At 45.2% G+C, this 12929-nt stretch overlaps 1 protein-coding gene across 2 annotated transcripts in view; it reads right to left on the reverse strand.

Annotated features, from left to right (window-relative positions):
• Positions 1-12929, reverse strand: part of LOC119167403 (N-acetylated-alpha-linked acidic dipeptidase 2) — a 73949-nt gene that overhangs the window by 21410 nt on the left and 39610 nt on the right. For both annotated transcript variants that reach the window (XM_075866456.1, XM_037418876.2), the window contains exons 2-7: positions 10945-11238; positions 7903-8059; positions 5337-5450; positions 4123-4245; positions 1822-2002; positions 689-779 (exon numbers count right to left, since the gene is read on the reverse strand). In XM_075866456.1, the coding sequence (XP_075722571.1) occupies positions 689-779; positions 1822-2002; positions 4123-4245; positions 5337-5450; positions 7903-8059; positions 10945-11216 (938 nt within the window). In that variant the 5' untranslated portion in view covers positions 11217-11238. The remainder of the gene's footprint in view (positions 1-688; positions 780-1821; positions 2003-4122; positions 4246-5336; positions 5451-7902; positions 8060-10944; positions 11239-12929) is intronic.

A 12929-nucleotide genomic window follows, 5' to 3' on the forward strand; every position in this document is an offset into this window, starting at 1 on the left:
TATAAAAGGAGAGGCCAATACCTCGTTGGTGCGGAAAGTCAAGTCCTCCTCTCTATAAAAAAGTTCTCATTGTGAAGTTGTTAATAACCATAAAACAGTACAAAGTTTAGTGATGAATAAACATTCACGCTTTACACAAGCGTTTATTAGGATGATCAGCAACATTTAATAGACTGTTATCTTCACTTTAAACAAATGTGACATAGCAGAATTGCTCGAACACGCGAGAAACAAGTGGTTCCTTTGACTGAAACTCCTACCAGAATGAACTTTATCATCCTCATCCTCATCCTCATCATCATCATCATCCTCGTCGTCGTCGTCGTCGTCGACCTGACTACACCCACTGCATGGCAAACTCCTCTCCCATGATCCACCAATCAACCCGGTCTTGCGCTTTGTGCTGCGACGTTATACCTGCGACGTTTTTAATCTCATCGACCCACCTAACTGCTCATCAGCCATATTGTTGCATTTATCACGCTCCATAGAAAAAAAGTTCAATCACGATGCACGTCTGAAAACATGCTTTTGACAATAATTTTAATTTCCCTACTTTTGAAACAAGTATAAAAAATTGACCCTTCAAATATGGGCCGGGTGTGTGTTGCCTCCTAGTTGCCATAGAGTGCGAGTTGAACAGACAGTACGTTGTTATGTAGCGCGCCATGCAAAGAACCGATCTTACCCGAGTATCTGGGCCGCTTCCTCGAAAGACGCCGTGAACGCTGGGATGCCAGGAAGGTTTGCCTCCCTCAGAGGTATTCTGAAAGCGTCCTCTTGACAGATTGGAGAAGGTACAGGTTGGCCGACGAGCAAATGTCTAATGATGTCACGTTATCAATCGGAATGCACTGTCTGAAGGTCATTAAACGGGATCAATTTATGATTGCCCATCTCCGTACTAGCGAAAACAAGAGCCAATTAATTGCAAGAGACCATCTTTTGAGAGCAGTTGCTTCAATAGTCAGATCTAATCATGCTTCGTGGATATAATAACATGACTAATAAACGACACCGAGTGGTTGTGTAGTACCCGCTTTACGTCTTTAAATACTGAATGAACTTTAAAAGAGGAGAAAATATATGAAGTCTGCAGACCACTTACTTTTTTGTTTACCATATGCACATATTTGACTGACAAGAATAGACCGTAAAAGGTGCTCTGAAGGATTGGGCTACACTTCAGTCATGCTGTCACTTATTTCGTCAAACATGGTCGTTTACAGGGAGAATTGTGCAAAACACGTACACGACAGCAAAAGTGACTTGCGAAGCTAGCATTTGATACCGTAGCCGCTGGCGACAAGCATTTAGAAATGTAGCTTCAAACAACAACAACAAAAAAACTGTTGCAAAATTTCCTGCGTAGTACGCGTAGAGGTCTTAGACGTTTAAATGCAGCACTTGAGGCTACGTGTATCTCTTGTTATAGAATCACTTGGAGCAATTTAGCGTATACAACTTCAAAGGGTCAAGCTGGCATGCACTTCGTAAGAGAGAAAAAACAAAACACACACTGGTAGAAATCCAATAATAGGAGCATTAAACTAACATTGTCAAACATTTTCATAAAACCTGCGAACGTTTAAGAAAACCAAGGCAAAAACAAAAGTTCATTCACGGATTTAATGTACACATTTCATTCCCATGAGAAAGCGAAGGCCGGGACAATTTTCTATCCCCGTAAAGCACAAGCTGTGAAACATGAAATAAGTCCTAAAAAGCAAAAAGAATGAAAAATCGACTAGCCCGTTTTTTCTTGCGCATGAATATCAATATAGTGTGGCATGACCTGTGTCGTAGTGTGTACACACTAACCTGTAGCTGGGTACACGGGCGTCAGGGGGTCTCCATTAACGAGCGAGAGCGTTCCAGATGCGACTGCCGACGCCGGTAGGGACATGGACTCCGGAAACGGTCGTTGTGGCTGCAGGGCGTAGTCTGCCGGATCGGGGTAGAGGATGACCGCCGAGGCACCTTGCCTCTCCGCTTCTTTCACCTGGTAAATTTAGTTAGCCTCGGAGTCAATTTGAGAAACTTACGATAATTACACGTCCGAAAATCCCGGTGTGATTATCAGGGACACCATAGTGGGGAACGGAAGTGGAGGTCAGAAAATTTCGACCCCCAGTGTTATTTAACGAGCAACTGACGCATCACACAGTACAAGGGCTTTTGCCATCTTGCCTCGGTTGAATAACACTCCACAGAACTAGTTGTGGGAGGCGCGGCTCGCGGAACAGATAATACGAAGCCAACTGGTGACCCTTGTCCAGGCACGGTAAGCCTCTGTCGCCAGTGGGGTCCTGGTAGAAGGCCACCACCCACTGTAAACATACAGAGCCAGACCCGATGTGAATAATTGCTTCTCTCTCTCACTCTACCATTCTGTGTCCATCAAAATGCGGCCACCGCGACCGGTATCAAACCCGCGACTTCTGGTTCAGCAGCCGAGCCTTTTAGCCACTGATTCACCGAGGCGAACCACAGATACTTATGAAATCATGAAATGACGAGGGGGGACCCACTCAGCCTTCAAATATCAACATGCGACTGAGTTGTTGAGAGTTGGCCCATGTGATTGTAGGAATGAGTGATTAATTCACGAGTGGAATATGTCGTACCAATGAGGCAAGAAGTGAGCCATTACTAGAACTAGTTAATTTGCTGTAAAGGGGCCAACAAATGAGGTAGTGTGAGTATTGGGCAATAAAATTTATTTTAAAATTGCTAATAGAGTTCTATTGAATTAGCTGTATTTTGTTGTTTCACCTGGAGTATCAGAAGCAAAGTTTATCCTAACCAATAAAACGTATTTTCAGGCCTAAAATTGGAAAAAAATACAACAAAAGTAAATGCTGTCGTCAAAACTGTCTCCATCCATCCATCCATCCACCCACCCAACCACCCACCCACCCATCCATCCATCCATCCATCCATCCATCCATCCATCCATCCATCCATCCATCCATCCAACCACCCACCCACCCACCCGCCCATCCAACCACCCATCCACCCATCCACCCACCCACCCACCCACCCACCCACCGACCCACCCATCCATCCATCCATCCATCCATCCATCCATCCATCCATCCATCCATCCATCAATCCATCAATCCATCAATCCATCCATCCATCCATCCATCCATCAATCTAGATGATTACGTTTGGGTGCTCTCGTGGTCCCCCGCTTATCTTGGCGTGAAACAAAACTAGCACGTGCGAGTAAGATGGTTTGACGAATATGACGTGCTGGTGAAGACAAACATGTCACAATTCCGTCGCGTACGTCGTCAAACACTTCCCGCCAGACAGTGGCACATGCTCACGGGTGAGAATGTGCCGCTGGTATGCGGGTATGTGCCACAGGTATTTACTCCAGCACGACGAGAACGCACATGGGCAATTTGAACGCGCGAGTATCTCCCCCAGAACGACAGGAATACACATCGGAAATTTCAATGCGCGAGCGTTAAGAAATACCCGACATTGGTAGCGTCAAACCAACGAATGCAAAGAATAAATGTCAAAGTCTTATCTGGATTCGAACCTAATCACTCTGCGGTGCAGCGATGCATTTTACCACAGAGCTACGCAAGGTCTCAGAATTACTTTTAAAAAAGACGTTAATATTCGTGAAACGTCAATAGTGGTTGCAGTGTCGCCTACCCAATTTTATAAACATAACATATCTACTCTTTTTATACAGCCGTCACGTCGGGTTAACGTCAATTGTGGTTAGTTTCCATCCACTAAAGTTGACTTATGTAGCAGTGTCCAGGGCTAGCATCCTCGCGAGCATCGGCGCTTCATATCAGCTTTCGTCACACAATGCGCATGTTCCAGTTCACATCGTTGCGCAAGTGAAACAACTGGTTATATAAACATCTGCAACTATTCAACATATGTCTGTGCATGCGACATTCGTACATACATTTAGCGTCATTTCATGACATGTAGCTCAATAAAAAATTGCAACATGGTCACCTTCCCTCTGCACGCTTTGCATAACGTCGATTCCCAGGTACATGAGATCTGCCTAAATTTTTCCTCTTTCTCTCTATTACAGTGCACATGACACGCAAAAGTGATCGACGGCGTTGGTCGTGTACTTACCTTGTTGCCGCGAAACACGCGACCGAACCGGATCACAACGATTTTTCCGGTGACGTTGATGCCGGCCTTGTGCAGGTAGGCGAAGTCGTCCGGTCGTCCGTAATTGGCGTAAACAACTTCCGTCTGTGCGAAAGAATCAAATCTTAAAAGAATGTAATACTTCACTACAGCTGTATTAAAATGGCAGAACTGTGGCTAGACCAAAGACGAAACGACCACCTGTGTCGAAAAAAAAAATCTCCAGGTTACTGGGAGTGTAGAAATGAGAGGCCATTATCGTACTTCAGTACTTTTGACACACTGTGAATACATAGAGGACGCAGAACAACAGTGTCCCTACTGGTGTTATTCGTGCAACATTAAATACAGCTGAATTTAAGTGATAATTGGTCGAAACTTAGGCGCTGAAGTGTAACGCTCGAGGAGACGAGTTTGATTACCAGCCGCATTTGTATGGGCGTCAATTGCAATAGAGCATTTCTCTTTCGATTTGCGTGCATGTTTGTCTGTTTTCCCTGAGGCAATCGGGACAGCTAACTGCTGCTCCCCCATAGTTGAGTACGAAGTACTCAAAATCGTTAAATACTTTTTCTAAACCTGCAATGAACCTTGGTGGTCCTACATCAAAATGGCATTTCTAATTACTTCGTTTCTTAACATCATATCGTAGCCGTGCTGAGCAAATAAACATCATATCGTAACCTTGGTGCGAAAACAGGATAATTTTTTTCGAAGTTTAAAGTTTATTGCAGTATTGAGTGACATACAAAAGATTTTACTTTTTCAGGGACCCGACGAGCTTGTTGAAGAGTTCTTACACTAGGTACTACCCAAAACAATAAAAAATACGAAACAAACAAACAAACAAACAATACAGTTATAGCTAACTCTGATGTGTTTAGAAAACGACAATGCTCACAGATGTGCTTGGACAAGTAATCTTTTTTTTCCCAGTTTTACTATGTAAACGCCATCCTTTGGAAAACGGTTACCTAAGCCGTTTATATATAAGCGGTTCATGCATCTCCTGCGCATTACCTAGAAGGTGACAAAACTGCCAACGACCGGGCCTCTACCTTACGGAGGTTTTCCTACAGCAGGAACTTCAAGAAATGTTTTGGGTAGGATACAAGGATATACTTCATAATGATATGGTTAATAAATGATGTTTTAATTACAACAAGTGACCATAATTAGAATCTGTCCATGCTTACCACAACAGGCGTATTTCCAGTGCCGGCAGAGTACGCCAGGTAGGGCTCTACGGAGCCAGTCTTCTGTCTTGTGGCAGAGTACACGACTTTGCCTTGGCTGTCAATGATGGATATCTGAAAGAACATAAATGACTGGGAAATCAATTAGGCTACACAGAACTCGGGAAAAAGAAATCTTGCAAAAGGGCAAGCCGACATCGGTTCTTTGCAAGTTTTTGCGTTTGAGTTGAGATAGAGGTAACTTTCCGAAAGCCACAAGCTAGTGCAAAGGGTACAAAACCCATTAAAGTTACAAGGCATTGACTAACGAAAACTTTCTTTTTCGGAAACTGTTCAAGCTAACACATTGACATCAGACTCAGTCATTGGAACCTAGCGAACCATGAGAACTATGTAGACCTAGCAAAACAGCCGCGGGCTCATCATGAAGGGCCCGATATACTCCGATGTAATGTTGACGCAAGCACACGCTGCGTATAGCGACGCTGCGCAAGCAAAACACAAGCTGTCTATGGTCTGACGCCAGATCTACGGTCTGCGACCAGCGTTCGCTGGCGCGGCCCGGTGGCATCCGGCGCAAAATGCGAAATGCTGCATTTCGCACCATAACGTTACTCAGACAGCACTGCGTCTGCCTGTCTTCGTAATGAAGAAACGCTGGGCGTGCTCCAACACGCATGCGTCAAAGCAACGCAGCGCAGCGCGCGCCTGCGAGCATATGGCAGGCAGATCGGCGCCGGATGTGGCATTGCCGGCGTGCACGACGAAACGAACGCCGGCGTGCACCTGTGCTGGGTCACGTCAAAGTGTATTGGCGCCATGAGTGTGGCATGCATTCATGTTCTTACATGGCACGCAACTCATGATTATCATGTTTGCACCAGTCATGTTGTGAGTGGATGACCTTCTCATGTTGTGAGTGGATGACCTTCGTCATCGACTCAAATGTTCTCATGTTGTGAGTGGATGACCTTCCTCATCGACTCAAATGACGTAATACCAAATTTGGCATATGTGAAGCTAGTGAAACGGTCGCAAGCACATCATGAGTCTTGCATGTAGTAATGTTATATGACACGCATGATCATGTTTGGGCATGTCGTGTACTTATGTCTTTCGTTCGCGTAACGTAATACTGAATTTGGTACATGTGAAGCTAGCAAAACGGCCGTGAGCGCGTCACGAGCGTGGCATGTAGCAAGTTGTTACATGACGCGCACCTCATGATTATCACGTTTGCACGCGTCGCATACCTCCGTCATCTATTCACGTCCCATCCCATAATACCATATTTGGTATGTGCGAAGCTGGCAAAACGGCCACGAGAGCATCGTGAGTGCGACATGTAGTCATGTTGCATGACACGCATGTCATTATTTTTATGTTATGGTCTGTCACTTGTTTTTGCCAAGCAGTCATGTGATACCATAGCAGCTTCGCAACATGTCATGCGAAGTAAACCCTCGCAAGAGCATCAAGACCATAAAATGTAAATCATGATATTAATGACATACATGTCATGATTTCAATGTTATGGCTAGTTACTTATGCTCATCATACAGTCATGTTATGCCATACCAAGTTTGGTATCGATACTATTACCGAAATAGCCAGGAGAGCTAAAAGTCATAGATAGATAGATAGATAGATAGATAGATAGATAGATAGATAGATAGATAGATAGATAGATAGATAGATAGATAGATAGATAGATAGATAGATAGATAGATAGATAGATAGATAGATAGATAGATAGATAGACAGATGATAGATAGATAGATAGATAGATAGATATAGATAGATAGATAGATAGATAGATAGATAGATAGATAGATAGATAGATAGATAGATAGATAGATAGATAGATAGATAGATAGATAGATACGCTTAACGTCGCCGAAGCTCGCTAAGAAATGCTTCGGAATCAAAATCACGTATACTGCGGCTTTTGCAGAGTTCCAAGAACGAGAAGAAACACAAATTCGTACACACTGTGCACAAAGTTGATGAATAGACTCAGCCTCGCGCATCAGGACATGTGTACAAATCCTTCGTTTTTCTCGTTTCCTAACAGCTAACTGTTCTTTTCATGTTTCAGACATGCATACGTGGCGTAGGAAAAATAAACCTTTAGCTGAAAGTTTGTGCCCGTCCCTGCGTGCCTGTCATCTTTGTTCTCTTCCGCGAAGTATACGATTTATGTGCGCGATAAAGGACCCCAGGTGCTCAAAATTTCGGAGCCCTTCACTAGGACATGTCCCATAGTGCCATCATGGTTTTGGCATGAAAAACCACAGACATTATACTAGTGCGCTTAAAAATGAATGGCCAAGTTCGATAAGGGACCTTTCATTGCTAAATCTCAGAGCCGGTCCTTGTGACTTCCCTGTACCGCCTTGGCAGCTGGCGTAACCGGTTACCGGGGCGCCCCGAGCCATGACTTAACGAGCAAGAAAGACACTCGTCGCGTGTGCGTGTCGCATTAGCTACGCCCGCGCTTATTGAACGTTCCTCAAAGGTTTGTTGACCCCTTCGAACGCCCGCGTAGACGGCAGGATGCTGATACCTGACTCTGACGGTCGGGATCCGGGTGTGAGAAGTACGCCTTGAAAGGAGTCAAGTGGACGTCCTCGAGGCCTTGCGTTTCCCACATCTTCGCCACGTACTCCGCCGAGGTTCTCTCGCCCGCTGTGCCGCCCAGCTTTGGCATTTCGACGAACGTCCTGCGAGTAAAGATCGTCGTTTTCGCTAATACCTTGTGTGCGAAAGTCAGGCATGACACGAGAATGATGTCGGACACTAAAACGGCACTCCCCTCAACCCCCCCCCCCCCCAAAAAGAAGAATGAAAAACAAAAGGCAGCTTTAGCCTATTGGTGCCAAAACTGAGCGAAGTGTGGAACCAGGCTGCCTTTGTTGTTTCTCTTTGGTTTCCTCTCTTTCCTAATCTCTACTCTTTCTTCCTTTTTTTCGTTTCAAGTGCTTTGCACTGTTTTCTTCTGTTTATTTCAATTTATTTTTGTTTATCTCCCTATTTCTTCCTTTCCTCCCTCTTACTATTTTTCGCGTGCTTCCCGCTTTTTCAAATTTGATACGTTTTGCCAGCGTTGCACCAAGCGACCGCTGCATACAACAGACGGGGCAGTTCAGTGCCCTTAAAGTGCTCTCCACATAAAGAGGACCTTAGAACCTCGAGCACACCGAAAATTAGTTTTTAACTCCTTCATCTGAGAGGCTACTCGCTGCCTCCCACAGCTGCCTCTTATGCAGCTTATTTTCTGAAACGAACACGCAAAATGTCGAAATCATTAAGTTGACTGACAAATAGATAAAATAACTGTAAATGCCAGGAGAAATAACTGAGCAAGCTTGAATGTATCCAGCTTGATGAATTATTACCCCAATAGATATTTGAGAAACAGCAGGCCCCAGATGCGCACAGCAATTTGTGCCAAGTGAATCCACAGGGGCTCAAGTTCAGGGGAAAGGGCGTGGTAACGCGTAAGAAGCGTGTGTTATACTACAGCGATTCTCCATGTCCGTCTTGCGGAAACGTTGTTATCTACTATGTAACACAATATTCAGTTATATTGTACCATAGAGTAGGTATAGGTGACGTGTATTCTATAGTAATAGCAACACTAGAATGCGATTACCTACAATAGAAAAAATAACACAGGGAGACAGACATCTTGCCAAGGCGACCATTTGTTTTTTGGAAATGTGGCCTTCACTTATGTAAAAATTGAAATCGTGCTCATAATCGAATTTAAAAACGAACATGGGTTCCCAGCTAGCGTTATTACATTATTCTATTGAGTCCTCAGGGGAAGCTGTTGAGAGACAGTTGCCATTCTATTTAAATGCTCTCACACAACTGAGAGGTAGCCCAGGCACACACAGTGATATGAGCAATATTTAAGAAATTGAACTCGTTCTACGTAATAGTCAAACAATGCAAATATATGATAATTTGAAGGGGGGGGGGCACTTCCAAAAGGTGTCCTCTCCACTCTGAAAAACACAAAGGGTGTCAAGACGCTTTCCCCCTCCCCCCCAAGAATAACCCCAGTACTGGAGAACGCATGTCTCCTTTATCTAGTACATGATACAATATAATTAATTGATTTGTGCGGTTTAACGTCCCGAAACCACGATTTCATTATGAGAAACGCCGTAATGGAGGGCTTCGAAAATTTCGACTATCTGGGGTTTGTAAACGTGCACCCAAATCAGAGCACACAAGCCTACATTTCCATCTCCATCGAAAATGCAGCCGCCGCAACCGGGATTCGAACCCACGAACTTCGTGCATGATACAATATAACCTGATATGTTTGTTATCTAATGAAGAAAGAGTACTCGAACGACAATGCACACTTTTTTTGCTAAGAATTGTAAAAAAATAGCCTAATCAGAAGCTGTAGGTCGTGTCAAAACAGTTGCCCATATGGTGCCACCTTGTTGCTGTCTTTAGTTTTCGAGGCAAAAATTTTGGTCTGCCTGCCTTCCTGCCTGCCTTCCTGCCTGCCTTCCTGCCTGCCTGCCTGCCTGCCTGCCTGCCTGCCTGCCTGCCCGCCCGCCCGCCCGCCCGCCCGCCCATCCGCCCGCCCGTCCGCCCGCCCGCCCGTCCGCCCGCCCGCCCGCCCGCCCGCCCGCCCGCCCGCCCGCCCGTTCGTCCGTCCGTCCGTCCGTCCGTCCGTCTGTCTGTCTGTCTGTCTGTCTGTCTGTCTGTCTGTCTGTATCCCTTCCCAGTGCCCACTAATATTGCTCAAGATTCAGCGTTCATACTTGTGTGGTTGTTAATTAAAAAGCAATTATTGGGCATATCTGAGGCACCATAACAACACGTCAATGTTCTGTATGTGTGTCTTTTACTAGAAAAGACATACACAATAATTCTGCGGACCATAGCGTTTATCACGGTGTGCTGACCATGCAACGCTTGCACGAATAGCCAAGTGTTTCCAACGCTTTGCCAAGGCGACATGGTGCACCTACCCGTCGCCTTGCGTTCTAAACCTTATCGCCTCCAAGACGGGCGCGCACGCAGTGCGCTTCGTTTTCCAAAATAACTGCCAGATAGCGCTCATGTTTCACGTGTGACGTGACTTGATGCACTCGTTCTCCTCCGCTGCACGCTCGAGACACTCTAACGCAGCGCCTCCAGAATACCATTCACCGATTTTCTTGCGCTGAACATCAAATAGACGTTTTGTTCACTGTCTCCAGACGCAAGACTATTGTCTTTCAATGACATTTGCCGTGTAATATGCAGATACGAGGCCAATTTTTTCTTCACATATTTAGCAGCTCCAATCTCTCTGTCATTTAGTCTTATTTTTGTTGTTCCGCTACGTACCGGTAATTTAGAGATTTCTATAATAACTGCTAGAGTTTTACATCCCGAAACTCCGCTATGAATATGAGATACAACGCAGTAAAGGGCTTGGGATATTAAGACCACTTTCGGTTCTTTAACTTGCACCTCAATGTAAGTGCGTGGGCCTCGAGCGTTTTCGGCTCCATGAAAAATGCAGTCACCTCACGGGTGATTTAAGAGAGAAGGCGGCGGGTATATATTTGCGAATTGAACTAGGTATACTCACCGCAGCGTCGTCTCATAGTCGTACTTGTTGAGAAACGTGGTGACGTCATCAAGCACACTCCTAATCTGACCTACAGCGTCTGCCTCCGGCAGCCCGAGTTGGTCAGACTTGGAACTGCCGCCGCCCCGCATGGCGAAGTGCCCCAGCAAGACACCGAAGATGACGCCTAGTACGGCAACGGCAAGTCCGGAAGCGCAACAGTACTTCCGGCTGACCATGGAGCCAAACCGGAAGTCCTCAGTGTAGCCGGAGCTCATCTGAAGGGACCTCATTCCTGTACCGTCACCAGCGTTCCTGGGCAGAGATGATTCATTACGTTAATGTTGAAAAGATGGCTGCAACGAATTCAGGTAGAACATACTCAAGTTCTTCTCTCCATCACACAGGTGTCACGTATATTGCTAGCGTCAACTGCAGGTGAGGGCCATACACTGAAGTTGGTCTACCTAGAGCAGCTAGCCAGGGCTCTCATCCTCGCAGACACAAGCTCTAGATATCAGCACAGCTCCCGGTGTAGGTGATGCCCACGTTGCTGTTGACACCGTTACCCAACTGTAAACAACTCTTTATATAAATCATATATGCGGCTGATCAACATATGTCTGTGTGCAGGTACAACGTTTGTACACATTTTTATTGTAATTTCGTAACGTTTAGCTCAATAAACAAATTATACCAGAGTCGTATTCCTTGCGCATGCTTCGCGTAACATCGATTTCCTTGGTACGTGGCATGTGCCAAATGTTTTTTTGTGCCATGACCAGCAAGTCACCTTCTGCAAACCATCTTATACCCTCCCGTAGTAATTTTGGTCAACTCCAATTCAAGCGGTTAATGACGAGAGCTCTCAGACGTAGGCTTGCTTATAACGTTGACACCGCGTTGACGTTAGCATAGCGAGGTGCTGCGCGTTTCCCTCAGCCAAGGGGCATGCGCTTTAGTATTGCGTTTAATAGGCCATATTCACCTTTGATATTTCGTGGATGTTGCGTGTGTCTTCGCACAAGCCTATCTCTCTCATTATCTCGCCTTCCCATTTTTATGCCCACGTTCCTGTGAGGTGGATCTAAATCTAAGCGAAACGTAGTCCTCACTTTCATCTCAAACGCGGTCAGTGTGACTGATCGAATCCACGTCCTTCTGAGTTCTTGTATCTTTCTACTTCGAAAAGAAGGCTACAAAGAAGCGTACACATTATAATCCTGCTATACTGTAAGGAACAGGAATAGCAACAGAACGCAGGAAGACTAGTTCGAACTTTCGTATCACATACTTGCACTGGTTGAATTTGAAGTCGATCTGAAATAGCACATCCTAACTACTTTAGGAGCAAGATTAAGAGAGAGAAAATATCAAAGAGGTAGTGAGGTTAACTAAACCAAGTCCACTTTGCTACCATACACGGGGGAGAGAGGAACATATTGCACATGACACACACACCGCACACATGGTGCAGGTTTCACAGACGGTCGCACAGTGATGTTGCCATCAAGAATTGTAGGAGGGCTCGTGTGGCTTTCTCGGCTGATGTACTTTATGGTCACGCACCCAAGATCACCCGCGCACCCAAGGAGCAAGATCCAACTGTCTGACTCACCACTGCACGTTTAATATAACGCCTGCTAAAACGCCTGATAAAAACTATCAGTAGCTATCTTGCTATCAGAAGCTAAGGTGCACTTAAGATCAAAAGAGAAGGTAGCGTGGGGAATAGAGGAAGCGTTTTTTATTAACAGATCTGACGAGACATCCCTTTATCACATTGCATGCCACTGATATAAATTATTTGAGCGCATACCACTAATCAAATTCTTGTTTGCTCGTGTGAATAGCGACTCTGTTCACGTCTATATATGTGTGGGCTTTTCGAATAAAATCAGTTGATAGTTTGCGCAGTGTTTGAGTAGACTTTCTCTCGTCTTCGTGTGTTGCGCTAAGTCTACCGTTAGTATATAGTATTAAGGGGAAACCTTACTAAGACTGCT

The sequence above is a fragment of the Rhipicephalus microplus genome, chromosome 6 (assembly GCF_043290135.1).
Source record: "Rhipicephalus microplus isolate Deutch F79 chromosome 6, USDA_Rmic, whole genome shotgun sequence".
Taxonomy (NCBI): domain Eukaryota; kingdom Metazoa; phylum Arthropoda; class Arachnida; order Ixodida; family Ixodidae; genus Rhipicephalus; species Rhipicephalus microplus.